The sequence below is a fragment of the Podarcis liolepis genome, assembly GCF_965112155.1.
Source record: "Podarcis liolepis genome assembly, chromosome: 1".
In the NCBI taxonomy this organism is placed as follows: Eukaryota; Metazoa; Chordata; class Lepidosauria; order Squamata; family Lacertidae; genus Podarcis; species Podarcis liolepis.
In genome coordinates, this window is record NC_139554.1 from 45,252,859 (window position 1) to 45,271,293 (window position 18,435).

The 18,435-nt window shown below is 38.4% G+C and overlaps 1 protein-coding gene across 4 annotated transcripts in view; it reads right to left on the bottom strand.

Annotated features, from left to right (window-relative positions):
• Window positions 1-3,326: 3,326 nt before the first annotated feature.
• TTBK2 (tau tubulin kinase 2) overlaps window positions 3,327-18,435 on the bottom strand; it is a 47,327-nt gene continuing 32,218 nt past the window's right edge. For 2 of the 4 annotated variants that reach the window (XM_083506250.1, XM_083506249.1), the window contains 2 exons: window positions 13,922-15,186; window positions 11,310-11,901 (listed from right to left, as the gene is read on the bottom strand). In XM_083506250.1, coding sequence (XP_083362376.1) covers window positions 11,433-11,901; window positions 13,922-15,186 — 1,734 coding nt within the window. In that variant the 3' untranslated portion in view covers window positions 11,310-11,432. Of the gene's footprint in view, window positions 10,767-11,161; window positions 11,902-13,921; window positions 15,187-18,435 lie in introns of those variants that run through there. The other 2 variants (XR_014526914.1, XM_083506251.1) reach the window with 2 other exon arrangements.

Consider the following 18,435-nt stretch of genomic DNA (forward strand, 5'->3'; position numbering starts at 1 on the left):
GACTATTTTTTTATTTAAAAAAGGATGGAAAACTAAGGAAAAGAGGAAATGGGATTGGAATATACGGAACTGAGTGTGGATTAATGAATATACAATAAGCAAATAATTATGGATTACTGTTTTAATATATGACCACAGCAAAGAGACTCCTGTGGGAATAAAGATCAAGGATTTTTTTTTTCCAACATTGGAGGTAAAGCTGTTATGTTGGACAGGAAGAAAACTACTGTTGACATATATTGATAAGAACAATAATTCGAGAACCTCTTTTGGATGTTTTGTGCAGAAGGAAAATTAACTTGATACCCGGATCTGAAAACTGGAAAAACATCACCTAGCAGAACAGCTGGATACCACTCTGGAATGAATATTTGAATAAATTTTATATATACAACTGACAGATGGATAATTGGAAGCTCTTTTCATTTATTTCTCTTTCCTTATATTTTTCCTCTTTTTTATTTTTCTATTATTTTTATTTTTCTGTAGCTTTTTTCTTTCCTTTTTTCCCCTTTGCTCTTGCTGCTGCTTCTTATGTCCTCTACTCTGGGTCAATGAGGGGATTCTATGCAGATGAAGGTGATGGCTAGCTGCTGAAGGGCCCTGTGTGACAGGCAGGGAAAGGAAGATCTCTCTGGGCGGGAGGCTGGGGGAAGAAAGGGGATCTCCCAGGTGAGAGTTGGGAGGTTCCGATCCACCTCTTTCTTGGTGAGACAAGGGTTAAGACGAGAGAAGATTTTGCATTCTTCCTATTTTTGTTTAAACTTGTTTGTACTGTATTATGAAAAACTTAATAAAATCCTTTTAAAAAAAAGCCAAACACTGAATTAACACAACTACAGAGATAACTTTATGAGTAATTGTACATTTAAACTAATGGGAAGCAAATCTGTGTTACAGAACTTAAGCAGCTTGCTTTAGAGTTACTGGTAGTACAGACCAGGGCTAGCCAACCCATAAGGCAAGATGAGGTGACCAGATTCAGAAGGACAGCAATCCTGCTGGACTCAGTCACTTCTTCCCTAGCAGGTGTCAAAATGTCTTTGGTCAGCCCTGGTATAGATAAAGACAGTATTCTAAATACATGGTTGTGTCATGGATAAAGGGTCTACTGCAACTTCCGCTGCAGTATTCTCTTCTGCCTCCCAAAGGTATTGAACCATATAAATAACGTAGCTGGAGGGTGTTCCATGCTTTGCAGAATTTGCACACTTTTGGCACAGTACAAATCTTTCAAGTTGGAAGTACACTCACCTCTTAACTTCTATTGTTGTTGTTTAGTCGTGTCCAAGTCTTCGTGACCCCATGGGCCAGAGCGCGACAGGCACTCCTGTCTTCCACTGCCTCCCGCAGTTTGGATCACTTTTCCCCTGCAATGACTTTAAGATACATTCTTCTCCTACCATCTAAGAGTACTACTATTGGGGTCTGGGTGATAGAATTGAATATAGGAGTTTAATGCACAACATCTACGCGGTCCGAAATTTCCCACGTTGTCTTTGAGCAAGATAATAAACCAGACGACCACTGGATCCTTTTCAGACCCATGAATCAAGCTTCTTTTTTCACAGCCCTGTGAAAAAAAGAGCCAACCCACACAGATTCTATAGAGCCAATCCACACATATTAGTTGCAGCTAATCCCAATATAAATGTACTACTTTTACTGTCTTGTTGAATTGTATTATTGAAAGAAGTGTTTTGTGGAGAACTGCGTCAAGTCACATAAAGGTGGGGTGGAAACTGAACAGTAGTAGCAAACCTCCCGTTGCACTAATGTCCTGTAAAGGAACTGGGCTTAGTTGTTGCTTGAAGCGCAAAAGTCACCAAAAAGGTTGAACCAGGATGAAACCTGGTACCAAATTTACTATAACAGCATCCAGAAATTACCTTTTCTTAATCCAGTCATTGAAGTAAAAAGATTTCCCTTGATTTGGAGAAGGGGTGGGGATTCACGGGCAGCTTTCCCATTGCTCGAGGTTCCGAGCCGTAAGTTCCCAGCTTCCAGCTCCTCTCCCAGCAGTTTCAGATTTCATGAAGTCCCCTTTTGCTAGGTTGCCAACACCCCTTACTGTTCACCCCAGTTAACAGAGGTTCCTAATGTAGAACAAAGGCAGCTGTGGACATTTTCTTTGGTTACTCCACAGTCTAAGCTGATTCCAGAAAACACATCTACCTGCTTGAACAATCAATGTGAGGGACAGGGAATAAGCAGAAAGCTGAAGAGACAACCAATGCTACTGTATTTTATTAATAAAATTTATATATTGCTTGATAGTTTTTAAAAAATGTGGGATTATTTATTTTTTAAAGACCCAAACGCCATAGAGCTTATTTGAACAACACTTTGTCATGGATTCTACCAAAAAGCCTTTCGCACTCTCTCCTCACACGATGGTGAGAAGTGTATCAAAGAAATCCCCCCCCCCAAAAAAAAGAAGAAAAAAGAAATCCCAATTTACTTTTAATGTGGGATCTCTCCAACCAAGAGTTTGTGTCAGTATATGAAACAGTACTGGGTCATTCCCAACAGTTCACAGCTTTAATCTAACCCACTTAGCACTTGAAATATAGCTGACCAAAAGGAAGTTTACAAGTTGTTCCAGAGATGTAACAGTTAACTACCTATGGGTTGTTAAAGCAGTCTGTAATTCTCAACAAGCCAATGTGTCTGGCACAGCTCAGTCAGTAGACTATAAAACTCTTAATCTCAGGGTTGTGGCAAAAGATTGGGCACCCTGGGCAAAAAATTATTGCATTACAGGGGGTTGGACTAGACAACTCTTGTGGTCCCTTCCAACTCTACAGTTCTATGAATACCTAATTGTAGGTGTTTGTGATTATGCTTCTTTTTGAATACTTAAGATTTACAATTCACTTTGTTTGATGGAGACTTCACTATAGATCTTAATCTTTGCACACTCCTTTATGTAAATAAGCTATCCCTATAACATCCCTGCCTGTTTTGTATTTATTATTTTCTGGACAAAACTCAGCATTCACTGATGTTTAAACACTATCATATTTACTCCCATTGAAAGGAACTTGGTGTATATTTCCCAATTGCAATTTGCACCTGGCTGTGATTCATGGAATGCAATGGTGAGAAATCAAGCAACAAGAAAAACGTCCATTTTCATTTCACTACTGTAGCGGGGAAAGATGTTTAATATGTCATCAACATTGCAAAACTGATAATTCACAGATCAGCACCACACTTCCATTTCATAGGAAATAAACTTCATTGCTTTTCAAAGGAAGGCATTTCCAGAACTATTTTTGGTCAAGTTCCATATAGAATAAATTGAACAAATGTAGGCAAAATAATTGTTTGCATGCTGAATGATTTTTTTTTTATTTAGAACCAGTTTATAAAAATAAAATACAAAATAATTTGAAAAACAGAACTTAAAACATTTACAAAGCCTTGATATGATACAAATGGGGGAAGGGAAATAAATAACTACACCTTTATGTACAAATGACCATTACAAAGACACTATGTCAGTACCTTATGTTCTTAAACAACTGAGCAAAAATTATAAATAAAAAGACATCCAATTTGAATTTTGGAAACAAGAAGTGGGGAAAGACTGGAATACTTGACGATACTAAGTTACCTCTCCAGAACAACTTTCTACCTAAATTCATCATCATAACTGTTATTCTTGAGATGCTAAATGTTTTCTAGTAAATAACAAGTGCATTTTTTTCTAATTTTGAAATAATTCATTTTTAAAATATTGTTAAGCAATTTCAGATTAGTTAGAAGTTCAGTGCTTCAGAGGTCACTCCTGGTTTCAAAGCCTTCATTTCCTTCATTTTTGGATTCTGTTGTAAAGTAGTTAGGGGGGAAACCCAAATATAAAACATGATCAGGCATGAATAGTTCAGTAAGAAAGCAGATGTTTAGGGAGAGAGTTACAGAAACGTACTTTCTGGCCACCAAGGAACAGTATGCAGGAGAGGTTGGAGGACCACCTAGATGCATAATACTGCTCTTCTGAAGGATCTGAAGACCTGTGTAAAAAGCCTTTTTAAAAGGCAGCCTTTTATGTATCAAGACAGTGAGTTGTATCTAACATTATTCATACTCAGACGCAGTGAAATTAACAGACCTACTGACCTGTTACTCATGACCATTAATTTCTTTGAGTCTCCTCCAGGTCTGACTAACATTGGATAGAACCTTGTATTAATTTGACTCTGCTATATGTGAGCCAGAGCAGCTGAAACATTTCCTGGTGCAATCCACAATCTATACACTTTTGCACAAAATGTATATTTTGTATATCTAAGGGGGGAAATCATGGCAAACACAACTATCGTCTGCGGCTCATTCTTTTAGTTCCTTTAAAGGCAATAATTTGGCTAATGCCATGGGGAATTATGCCTGCATAAAAATGGACAAAAGTACAACATAGTATGTCCGGCAGAAAACTGAGATAGCAAGATCCAAATGCAGAACAGCAAAAGTCAACGCTTACCAAAGCAAAGATTTTGTGAAAGACCCAAGGAATTAAATTTCTAAATCTATATACACTCAGATGTCAGAAAATCTCTTTCGTTGAATGAACACTCAAGGTAAAGCCTACTTAGATGTTGCACTGCTCTCTCTAGTACGAATGACAGATGAACTCTGAACTTTAACCCAAATTCCTAAGCCTATAGAACTATATGAAAGTTTTAGATATAATGGAGTGCACCACTGCTCAGAAGTCCCTCTCTGTGTGATGTCCTTGTGACCACTTATTGCAGAAGGAAATAAGTTGTATTCCTTTAAGTTACCTACAAGCAAGCTGAGTTGAGCTCATAAAAGCAAGTTGCTAGTCTAAAGCTGCAGAAGTTCAATTTAAAGATTTTCTAGCACTAGGGGTTTTTGGCCATTATTAACTGTTAATAGACACTGTTACTAGAGACCAAAGCCATTTAAAAGTAATAAAATTATGGAGCTACCACCAAGTTAAAAAACAAGACCAACATACAATACGCTTCTATATATATATATATATATATACATATACGCACACAGCCTGCTGTGATAATAATTACATAAATGTAGATGATATAGGCAACACACTCGCCTAAGATCCTATGACTAGAATTGTTAATATTCCATCTTACTCAATTTGTTTGTTTTCAGAAAACTATTCTTGTAGGGTTGTGAGGAGAAAAAAAGTTCCTCTGAAATGGAAGGCCAAAATTTGGAGAAAGCTATGTTATATACAAATCCTTGTTCATAAGTACAGGTATCAATCAATTTATCACTAAAAGACATGCACAACAATAAGCATACTACATATCTGGTTTAAGGCCTGTGCCCACTCATTCCACTAACCTGTTTTACTAACAACAGATTTAGTTGGTGGAAAAGCAGACTACACAAGAACAAAAGCAAAAAAGTTGCCTTTCTTATTTCCCTGCTTTTTGTTTTGAGACAAAGGAAGGGGTTAGGCACTACCCTAAAATGTCAGAGTGCTCTGGGCAATCCTCAAACAGTTAAGGGGATCAGTTGGGTAAGTCAGCTATTACAGCCATTACAGCCCAATCCTCAAAGGCAGCAGGGTCAACATACTGCGGGATGGGGGTCTTCATTCATTCAGTGAGCCCCCATGTGTTGTCAGAGCTCCCAGAATCTTCAGGTGCATAGGAGGAGTCAGTGCTCTGCAGAGATTTCCTCTATGCAACCACGTATGTTTTATAGTAATACAGAGAGGAGCAAGCATTGTAGTGAGTTCTCTGACCACTTTCCCCTCTTAAATAAATGTTACTTATGAGGAGTCACTACAATAACAAACCTGATCTTAGGACAAAAGGAAGCCGTCAGAGGATTCTTCCTCGGTGCAAGGCTGGGCAAAGGAGATCTGTGCCCGCTATCCTGGCGGGTTGGGCTGTCCTTAACTCAAAATGCAGGAAGACCAAGACTACAGGAGACAGTATAGCAGCATAGTGATTTGGGAATCACAGCATATAATTTGGGAGCTCAATGCAACAAGATACGCACTATCTTAATTTCCTATTAGCATTAACTGGGAAAATAACACTGTCCTGTATCTTGCAGCATTGAACCTATAAAAGCAGCAAGGTTATGTTTTCTCTCGGCTATGCCAATAAACCAGTTGGCCTTTTACATTTTTACCATTTTTAATTGGTTTGTTTTGAGGAAATAAAAGAAAACGTGCAAATAATATTTTAGATAAATTGAAGGAATAGATTTTAAAATGCAGGCACAGTTACGCTTTCATATTTAAGTACATTATTGGCATATATTCATTGTCTTCCTTATGTTATTAGAATTATTGTCCTTTGTTTTCTGCAAAGGGGAGGTGATACAAAAGCATTTCATAGATTTACTACTGTAGACAAATCAATGCATTACTTATGTTTACCTCAGGGAGGAATTGCATCTGGTGGCATCAGAGAACATTAAATTTGTAAATTATAAAAATAAGCCATAGGTAAAATTAGAGCAGGGTTTTGAATATTGGTAATTTCTTTTAATTAGACTTGATGGGGATGATGTTCAGCAAGGTGTAGCAGACAGAACGTTATCAAGAGCAAGAGACTATATCCAAAACATTTCCCACAAATACACGTGTTGTACTGTAGAATTAAAATAAAAGGAAACCTGAATCAAAAAGACAACTCTATTTTTTTGTTACTATTAAAGAAAAGCATTAGGGACAGATAATCTCAAAGGCAGGTGTTAAAACCTCTAAATGACCCTTACCACAGGCAGTACATGAGTATCACAGGAATGCTATGCTTATTGTTACCCTACAAAGGTGCTATGCATAAGTTTCAAACTGCATTCCCTTCCCATCTAGCAAGGCTATATTGTAGCCACAACATGTGTCAGGGATGTGACAAGTGTCCCTCCAACTATTATAGAAGAGTTTGTTGAACAAGGTAAAAATGGAGTTTGCCAGCAATAAACCTCTAATTCTGAGATGTTTCCCATCAATACCATTTAGAAGTGTGATCTACATACCATAATATAGCAGCCTAAAAATGATAATACTAAAAACTGTGCAAAAGATGCTGTGATGTTCCCGGAAGCAGTGACATAAAGTGTATTCAGCACAAAGTGGCAACAGTTTAGAGAATCTGTAGAGTAGGTACTGTATCTATTATACCTGTCACGGCTTTGGAGTAGTATTCTCAACTTAAGTTGAGCAGTGCTGCTCAGCTGACAGTAAGGCTTTTGTCATCAGAACAGGAAAGGAAACAATTTGTGGTGATTCCCCCAATCTGCTGCTGCAGTCCCTTTGCCCTTCCTAAACCTGCTCCAGAGAGTTGGGAAACCCTCCTTATCATCAGCTGATTGACACTGCTGGATACAACCAATGGAGTTTCACTGGCAAAATGATGCTGTTTGTGGGTAAATGTCTGCAGCCTATTCAGAAAATTGTGCAACTATTCCTTACTCTGGCTCAAGCCAATGAGGAAACTAGTTTTATTTGTTCTGATTCAATCCCAGCCATGCTTATTAATTCTTTGCTGCCCTTGATTTACATATTCAAATTTGAAATTTATTATCCAACACAAACTAGATTAAGCAATTCAAATTAACCCCATGACAGCAATCACTTCATTCCTGTGTGGCTAGAGTTGTTGTAATCAAAATTCATTCACAATATCTATTTGGTTCACTTCCAGAAGTGGTAACGGTTATGCAGATCTCTGTGTAAGACATGACATGGAGAAACTAAACCACGGATTAAGACAAAGAAAATGAGTTGGTTAATAGTAAGCCAACATGCTAATTTAAAGCTTCATTAGTAAACTAAAGGATTTCTAATCACTATTGGATCAGATGTTTGGCAAAGTGACAACTCCAGAAAATAGTTTTTTCAGTCACTGCACTAAAAAAACCACATAGGCAACCTCCTGTGCTTTCCACAATTACCTTCTAGTCTGACCTATATCTCGACTGCATTTGTACAACATGGAAAGAAATACAAATGCATTTCAACACAAAATAGTTTGAACATTAGCATACATATGCCATAAGTAAGAGGAATGTATAACAGCATTTTGACAACATTCTTTTTAAGTAAATGCATAGGATAGGAATTATTTTGTCCCTGACAGCAAAGCATGAAAATACATCTTTGGGATATGCCTCTCCCTACATGCAAGGGGAACTGTTTTTCTAATACTGATGCTCTGGGCATGTTTATAAAGGTTTTCCTCCAGGGCTCTTCTAGAAGCATCATGACCGTGGATTTAGCACAAAATATAAAAACTGAATATTGCAAGCAGTTTAAACAAGTCATAAATAAAGGAATGCCTTTTTAAGCTGAACTTTAGAAATCAAATGGTTATATGACATTAAATGCCTCACAAAAATGTAAGAATGAGCATGAAGAATTCATAACTTTGTTGTTTCAAGGCAGTTATCACAAAGTGATGTACCTCTGTATCAACAAGAATTATTTACCTTCACGATAAATTATTCCCTGGAAGCACTTATGCACCATCTCAAAAGGGTATACCAAGAACTCTGGCCAGAGTTCTTGATATATCCTTTTCAGTGCAGTTTCAACAAGAACTCCAGTTTCTTTAACCATCTCAAAAGGGGGCATGTCATGTAACCCAGTTTTCCTAAACTGGTGTCCTCCAGAAGTTTGGGACAATTTCCAACAGTCCCAGGCAGCATAACTCGCCATCATGGATGAAGGGAGCCATAGTCCAGAAATCTGATGGACACCAGGTTGGGGAAGACTGATGTAGAATGTTTCAACCACACTCTATGAGGACAATTTGTTAGATGAAAGTAACTCTATAAAATTTGGTAACATGTGAAGACCAGAACACAGACACTTGGATTGCAGCCTCAGGGAAGCGTTGAGAGTCCCAGCAGCTTTTCATAGACATGGGAGAGGGCAAGAGAAAAGAGCTGACAAGGCAAGGGCAAAGAGAAAATTAATTTTCTTTGCTTGTATCATATTGATCTATTATCATCACTCACTGCCCAGTGTCACAAGGAACAATTTCAACACGAAAGCCTGCTGATGGAAAGATGAAAAGTCAAAATCATGAATACACATCTCACTTGGCCATCGGATACTTAGCTCCCCTGATTCATTCCATTTCATTCTGAAATTTAAAAGTGAAGCGACAAAGCTGATATTGAACACTGAGTTGCTGAGCAACCACCAACCCTTCAGTCCTGAACTGAGGCATGAAGAATATTCAGCTTTGTGCATGCCAGGAAATGGGAGCAGCAAGGCCAAGGGTATTTAATTCAGGCACGCAACTGAAGGAGTACTGCATTGTCTGTGGTCCATAATGTTACAAATGCAAATGAGAGAGTTAAGGATATAGAAGCATATGTATATATATATATATATTTATATTTATAAATATTTATAATATATAATTTACCATGAGAACATGCAATTATTGGTATAGCACCTATCATACAATATAATACAACATAATAGGTCTTATAAATCATATAGTTTCTCAAGAAACAGCAGGTATGCTCTCCCTACTGCATTCCTCTGTAGTGTTTGAAACCTGAATGAGGCTAAGGTTTCACACTGTGCTACATTACTTATGGGAAACAATATACACATTTAAGAGTAAAAAAATTCCAACACATTCTGACAGAACCAGAGAAATTCAGTGCAGCTTCAATGCAGCATTAGAAATGTGTTAGCTCAGAGAGAAAATATTCCCTTTTCCATCCAAAGATACTATTTTGGCAGCAAACGAAGTTAAATAAAACAAAGTTAAATTAAAAATAATTTATGCTGGCTACAGGCATATGACTATAGCAAGCAGATCAGTAATTTCCAAATTTACCCACACATCCAGTATCCCCTACAACAGGAACCTTTTTGGAGAGCTAGTTGTATCCCTTTTAAAACATCCCTATGTGATCCACCATTGATTTCTAAATCTAGCAAAACAAGTCATTCCTCTAATAGTCAAAAAATGATACCCATATAAATTTTGGGAAAACTAAAAGCCACTGATCTTATTCAGAGGGAATGGAAGACAATCCTTAAACATGAGTTTTCAGTATGTTGTTTTCCAAATTATAATGTCCCTAAACACAAGAATATGTATATTTGTATTGCAGGAAGCTACAGAGGTGTGGGCTTCCACCCAAACCCCCAATAAACATGTATGATTACCTGATTCAGATTTTGGTAGCAACATCTGCAAATTGGACAGACGTGCTCTTGACATACAATATAGGTTTAGGGATGTTGACATGTGAGAAATAGTGTTGTAGGTTTTACTATCAAGTATTATTTTTCAGATTCTTAAGAAAACAAAGGAATTGCTGCTTCTTTCAACCTACTACGTATGAAGGCTCTGCAGTGTCCTTTAGTAGGTGGTGAAAGCTTCATTTATCTTCCAGATTTAGATTACATTCTCAAGTAAGAAGTCTAAGTGTGTAAACATTTTTGCTCTTCCTCAGTACAGTTACACTGAGAGGAACACTGTAAATAAGGTAGGTAAATGGACTAAACATCTCACCCCAATGGGTAAATTCTGATCAGCTTTAACAGTGGCTCTCCTTTGTACCCTGAGAGACTATTGCACAAACAAATGTTTTAATTATAGGAATGCTCCAGGGTCCAAACTCTTCTGGTTTTCCTTCTTAACTCAGACTGTGAGCATCATCTCCAGATCCTTCATATATGATATGATGTAAACCTGCCATAACTCCAGAAATTCACACACAGATAAATGATCAAGTTGTCCAAGATTCAGGATCTGAACAGCAGTTAATAGAATGTTACCAATCTGAAAATATAGGTAAATTTACATAAATGTTAAATTACATTGGTTTCAGTGGATTTGTACACATTTACTGCATATAAGAATGTAGCCCACATTAAATATACAGCGGTACAAGATGCTGAGTTTTTCTGTTTTTGCTTTAAAAGGAGGAACATGGGCAGTGAGCAACTTGAAAACAGATGTGTGAAGCCCAACACTGATAGAAACTTACAGGAGTATTGCTGTTTCAAATAATGTGCTTTTTAAAAACTCTACAGACACACACAGCTGAGTAGTACCTCAGATGTCATAGTGCCAAGGTGAAATTAATTTCAGGTTTGATAACTGAAAGAGCCTAAAACAGGTCATGCTTTTATATGAAATAAAAAGTAAACTAAAATCTTATTAAAAACACTCACCTCCAAGACACTGTTCTGTTTCACACATCTTGGACTTTCCAGATGCTCCATCCCTGCCCTCTAGCCTCCCTGATCTGCTTGCTGCATGTTCTTAGGAAATGCCTGGCCACTCATATACAAAGTGGACCTTATAAATATTTCATCTTAATTTTTGTTTCCTTTGAAAGTCAGGATGAACACTGATTTTTGAAGACTTTTGTTTAAATACACAGTACACAAACACAACATGCATCGGATTAAGGGGCTTTGACACCAGACACAGACTCAGTTCCTATCTGCTAAGTTTACTGGCTGATTTGCTCTTCCCTGTGGGAGACTTAACGTTAGAGGAGTGGTGGCAGGAGCCACTAGATCCTTTCAACCCATTCTTGTTAGACTTGTTGTAGCAGTGCTCTTGTTGGCAGGATCTCCTGGAAGATGAAGAGCCTGAAAGACTGGGAGGCGATTTACTCCTTCCAAGATGTGGGGATGAGCTCCTCTGCTCATGGTGAGGACGCCCACCCCGGGATGGTGAGGAGCTGGTAGTACGAGGCAAAGAAGAGCTCCTAGGGGAGGCACTGGGACTGCGTCTGGGGACGACTGGGCTTTTGGGTGGTGTTTTGGGGCTATGTGGAGACCCTGGACTCTTACACTGAGAAGAGCTTCGTGGTTTCTGAGATCCATTCTGAAGAATTTGAGCCAGGCGAGAGATCAGGTCTGAATCAGAGCTGCTACTTCCTAGTACTTTGTACCTGCGCAACCTTTAAGAGAAAGAGAAGTTGATTAGTACCATTTCCTCCTTCTCCAGTGCCATGAGAAGGTCTGGGTAGGCTCATACTCCTTGATCTAAGAACAAAGGCACTTCTCTGTGTGCCCCTCTAGCAAAAGTCCAAGGGGTGGAGTTCTTTTCAGTGGCAGCTCCCCATCTGTTGAATGTTCTTTGCAGGGAAGCTCAGCTGGCACTGGCATTAACAACCTTCTGCTGCCAGGTGAAATCCTCCCTTCCTACGTATTTGAGCATTAATATCACTGTGGTTCCTGTGGAAATTTTAGCTATGTATTTCTTGGTGATCGTGCTTATGTTGTGTATGGGATGGAGTAATCTGATTAATTATAATTAGTAGATGGCCACTTTTAATGTATTGTTGCGATTTTAAATGTTGTATTGGTATGGATTTTTTATTCTTATAGGTCACTTTGAGGTACTTTTGTCAAAAGCAATGAATGCATTAACTCTACAATAACTACTACTACAATGTGGCATCTTTACTACTTATTTCCAGGCCTGGCCTAATGTGCTACTGTAAAAGGACCAAGGCAAATCAAGAACTGCCTTATCCTACAGGAAGCTGTCCAAGTCCTGAAATCAACCTGAGGTCCCGCTCTCTGTTCCATCATTGAGATGGGATGGGTAGATACAAGGAATATAGCTTTTTTAGTGATAACACCAAAGAGGAAAGGCCTCCCTCATGTGATCCAGCAGGCTCCCTCTCTTCTTGCATCCAGGCAAGAACTCATTTGACAAGCACAAGAAACTGAACCTTTGATGCCATCAGCCCAGTCCTGTGGAATACTCTGCCAATAGAGATTCAGCAGGCAGCTTCTGCACCAACTTTTAAATGCCTCCTGAAACTATTCCACAAGGCCTATGTGGGCGATTAAGAATACATCCTTCCACAATGGTTAACTGATGTATGCTTTTAATTTTTTAACTTTTTATGGTTTTTATTGCATAATTTTTAAGTTTTATTGCTGTAAACTGATTTGATTTTTTTAAATGACATAGCAGTAAATAAATAAATTGAATAAATAATACATAGGAATAAGTATACTGCATGCATTCACTGTAAAATGCAAAATCTGGTATTTGACACCCAATTTAGCATCCTAAAAGCAACTTTTAAACTTCAGTAAGTGTGGCTACAAAGCCTATAAGAATGCAATCTGTATTCAGAATCTGTACAAGTGCTGGTCAGGACAATCAGGTCTTGGCTATTGTTCCTCGGTGATAATTTTTTTGTGACTTGAAGGCAGCATGTTACAATTTCCTGCAGTACAAAACCCTGTTTAACGGGACAAGAGGAAAAAGAGAGAGAGTGTAGCGCAAAAAGCAAGAGCTGTCTCATACCGTCTTCAAAGTCTCTGAAAAGCCATGATTCTCAGCCATAATCTGCATTACCTTGTAAACACCACCCAGGAAAAGCTTTTGCTTGAAAGAAAAGCTACAAATAAAAAATATTTTGTTTCCGCTTACATTCTGCTATTATGTCCTTTAAATATTTAATAGTCAAAGGTCCAGCTTTAAGAAAAAGCATATGATCAGTTCTTGGTTGAGTGGTTGGTTGGTTTTTGGGTAAATCAGACAAGGAATGGTAACAGAAAAGGTGTTTTCTTAATGGCATTACCCAAAGATACATGATAAGGAGTGGTTTATATCAAGAGTCACAGCTTGATTTTCTTACTATCATATCCAGCTCACTTGGTGTGTACTCTTAGGTCTTTATAGGCAATCCAGGTTCACTTAAATCTAGAAGCAAAATGTTTTAGAAACCTAGTGTTTTAAATTAACATTGTATACAAATGTTGTTAATGTTCTTATTCAGGTAATTTTTTTCTGAATTTTGAAAGAGAAAAATATTCTGTATGTGTGTATGCACATAAGCTTGACTGCAGGTATTTGGGGGGGGGGCAGAGAGTACTTAGTGCAATTTGCATGGTATCATACAAAGCCCTCCCCCAACTGCTCAAATCTGCTTCAAAGGTGTAGCTGTTTTTACTTACCTGGCTTCTACTCCAGGCCTTGTTGGTGGTCTTCCTGGTGGTGGACGAGGAAAAAACTGAGCTGAATTTGAACTGCTAACGTGATCTGTGGGAGTCCAAGATACGGGTCTTGGGATTTTGCTCTTTCTGGACTGAGGATTGCTTGGTGACAAAAAACTCTCCTCTACTTGGCTGTGCAAATGAGTGTCCAGTGTCAGTTTTGAAAAGGAGGACAACACATCTTCAGGAAGCGGTAATGGACCAGCAACTACTTTTTCTTTCAGTGACTTGTCAGAGGCACTTGAGAGGTCACCAAGGAAAGATTTGAGCTGTCTCTTTTCTACAAGTAATCTAACCAAGTCTGTCTGATGAGCCTTTTTAAGAAGCAGCTTCTCCTTTGCTGAAACAGGAGACGATTCTGATGAGGAGTCTACCTCTTGTGCTAAAACTGGAATGCGACTCTGTCTAGCCACGAATGCAGATCTAACTAACTCCTTCTTGGATGGATTAGAACTCTCATTCTCTGAACTGGAGTGCAACAATTCTCCATTTCTCTGGACATTTTGCTCTTCTTTCCCCTCTTGGTGCAAAAAGGTGGCAAGGTTCACCTGTTGGCATTGCAATTCTTCAGCATGATCAATATCCCCATCATCATGGAAACCATTTTCTTGCACTGGTACTACTTGGCTTTCCTGTTTTTGAGCAAATGGGTCGGTACTTCTTGATAAAGAAACATCTGATGTTTCAGCTGCTGACTGCTTCTGTAACTCCTGTTTTGCATCCTGATTTGGCAAGGAGGAGGAAGGAATTGGCCTCAGTTCTTCAGGTTCTGTAACAGCCAGAGGACCATCCAATACAGATTCAGTGTTTCCTTGAGCAGTTGAACATGGTCCTTCAATCTGTATTTCAATATCATTTTCATAAGCCACAGGAAGCTGATTCTCTTCCACTTTTTCGAAGAGATTTTCTCCTTGTCTCTTCATGTATTGTTCAAGTAGGTCTGTTTGGCTATGATCTTGGATTCCAACACATTCTTCAATACACTCATCCTTTCCAATTGCCTCTAGGTTTTGGTCTAACTTGTGTACTACATCTGTTCTACTGCCACTAAGAGTTAGTGCATCGTTTGCCGCTGCCAAGCCAACCAAGTTCTCCTTAGGAGAGGAAAGTTCAACAGTATGTTCCAAAAGCCGAGGATCCCGGTCCTTCTTCTCTAGTTGCTGGCCAAAATGAAAACTCTCAGAAGCAGACTGTGTGGATGCCATTGATGGTCTGGGTATTGTAACCTAGACAGAAAACAGGAAGAAAGAAATGATATTACAGAAAAGATTTTTAATTGGCTTTGAAATTACATATTGCCATATCATATTTTCAGGTTCAAAAAGACAAGTAATAGATAACTTGCTCTTGCACAACTACACAGCCCTATATTTTTGTATCTCTGTGCTGGGCCAACTGGTGCAATCTCTACTGGAAAAAAACTGGAAGACAACAGAATTTTTTTTAGCTGGGTTGTAAATTAGGGTTTACATGGCAATTCAATGTATGTTTGTGTGTGGTAACATTAACAGTCCTCATCAAAATCACTAATCTCCTCACTGCCAGCTCTACAGATCTCTGCTCTGTCCTCATCCAACTCAATCTTTATGTGGTGTTTGATACGGCTGACCCCCTATGACTCTGTTCATAGATGGTTGTCCTTATCCTGGCTGGATCACTCTTTCAGCATTTCCACAGAAATATGGTCCTCTTCCGCCTTCCCACTGTTTTGTGGAGTTCTTCAGGGTTCCATTCTTGGTTCCTTGCTATTCTCTTTCTGCACATTTTTTTTCCTGAGTAACTTCATCAAAATCTGTATCTCTCATTACCATGTAGAGAACGATGGCACTCAATGATACCTTTCTACTCCAGAACGTTTGCCTCGGCTAATCCTGCATTGCCACTTGCCTCTCCGATATTTACCTAGAGGTCTCACTATCATCTCAATTTCAGTATCTCAATGACTGACCTATTCATCATTACTCTATAGTAATTAACATTATCATCCACATTGTTGACCGGGGTGGGTGGGGAGGATTAGAATGATATTCAGCTAAGTTTTATTCAGAGTAGATCCACTGAAATTAATAAACCTAACTTAAGACATGTTCATTAATTTCACTGGGTATACTCTGAATAAGTGTTATTTGAATAGTACTCATGGTTTTTAATTCTTTCCTTGCTAGCACGTAGGTTCTTAATCGGAAAATCATGCTATTTCCTAAACTACACAGCAAAAATAAATATTTACATTTGTAACTGCTGAAGGTGACTAAGGTTGCATGCTTATGAGTTAGGAAATGAAGCTAAACAAAATGTAGCTACACTTCTCACATGGTAGGGCTGGGGGTTAGGCAGAAATAGTAAGTCTTCTGTCTTTGAGAATGACAAGGCATTCAGGAAAATAAATCAGCAACACAGAGATATAGGACCAAACAGAAAGAGGTGATAGAGAACAGATTTGGAAGCCATCATCATATGGGTATTAGCTGACACTATGAAAATGATAACAATCAAAAATTTAATTTCTGACTTTTTACCATCTCCCATTTAAGTTATAGGCTTGTTATGAAAAGAGATTTTTTAGAAATTGACATTTCTATTTTTAATCATGCAGTGGCTCACATGACTGAAGAAACGCTCATTGAAAAAATAGCTCACTGTCTCCCTCTGGTGGGCAAAGACTAAGTGATATTATTTAAAGTAGGAAAGATAGCAATGATTTGAAACAATGGTTTTTTCCATAAGAATAAAAATTAAGTCAAAACTATGATACCTAGTCAATACTTAAAAGAGGCCTTCTCATTATCGATAGAGATTCTTTTTAAAGGGCATTATGGTAATAAAACAGCTTAGAGCAGCCAGAACTGCTGGTTAGCCTTGCTATAGTATAAGAAATCGGTGGGCCTTCCTCCCTACTCCAGCAACTGGAAAACTTTGCACTAAGCAACCAATTTTAAGGACCCATTTGTTCATGCTCAGGTTAAGCAGGGTAATAGAACAAAGGTCCTTCTTGCTGTAACAGAGAGACAAAAGCTTTTCTTTTCCATCCCCCTAATTCCATTATCACCTACTGAAGGGTTCTTGGGTTTTGAGGCTGAACAAATCAAATTCAAAAGTAGTTTGAAGGGCAACATATGCGCTGCGCCCCCCCCCCCCCGCAATAATGAAATGCCTTTGAAGTTAATGCCCAATATTGTATTACTGAACTTATTTATTTCATAAAATTTATACACTGCTTGATTGTAAAAAGCCTCAAAAAGGCTTACAAAAAGATAAAAAAACAAAATCAAGGAAAAAAATATAACCCTACTTTAAAACATACAAAAGTTAAAAGACTAAAACAGATTAAACTTTGGGATTTAATCACTGGTCCTTTTTATTTGAAATATGAAAGTTGTAGAGTTAAATGTATTATTACAGTACAATTGTTTTCAAGGTTATGGAAGTTACACCTCCACAGCTAAAGTCTTTTATATTTAATTTATATTTTGTCTTTTTCCATGGTGCTTTCTTTCCCTAATTCCTTCCATTTTTCCACATGTCTGTTTATATTGTAAGCCTGCAGGTGGAGTTTACTCATTGTCAGTTTTGTTTTATGCTGTATATTATTATTATTATTATTATTATTATTATTATTATTATTATTATTAAAACACACAATATTGAAAACAGTTGAAAATAATTTACAACCTCGGAAATAAGGTGGGTCCTTAAAATATACACCCCAGATATCAAAAGCTAGGTAGAGAGGTGTGTCTTCAGCATTCACCAAAAGCCGTGTAATGAAGATGCCAGATGCATCTCTATGAGGAGCTAGTCAGTAATCTGGTTACCCTATTTTGAACTAATTGAAGTACCCAAGTCATCATTAAAGTCAGCCCAACATAGTGTGCATTGCAATAATCTAATCTGCAAGATGCCACAACATGACCAAGTCATTTATGTCCAAAATGGACTGTAGCTCGTGAACCAACCAGTCTAACACTTCAACTGCCTCTCCTGATTCAGATGGTACAGAAAGACAGAGCTGGGTGTCATTTGCATATTGATAGCACTTCACTCCGAATCCCCTGGTGACAGCTCCCAGAGGCTTCATATATATGTTTAATACCAAGGGGGGCAAGATGGAACCATGTGAGAACAACTCCCATGGTGCTGAAGAGTAGCCTCTCATAGCTACATTTGGGAAACAACCCTAGGAGTATGAGCAAAACCTCTGAAACAGAGTGCCCACCCCACTTAGAATCATAGAATCATAGAGTTGGAAGAGACCACAAGGGCCATCGAGTCCAACCCCCTGCCAAGCAGGAAACCTCCCTGAGACATTCCAGAATACCACAGTCAACCGTACTGAAAGCCCCTGAGAGATCAAAGACAACGAACAGGGTCACACTCCCCCCCCATCTCTCTCCCGCGACATGCCATCCACCAGGGCTACCAAAGGCAGCTTCAGTACCATGACCAGGCCTGAAGCCAGCCAGGAATGCATCCAA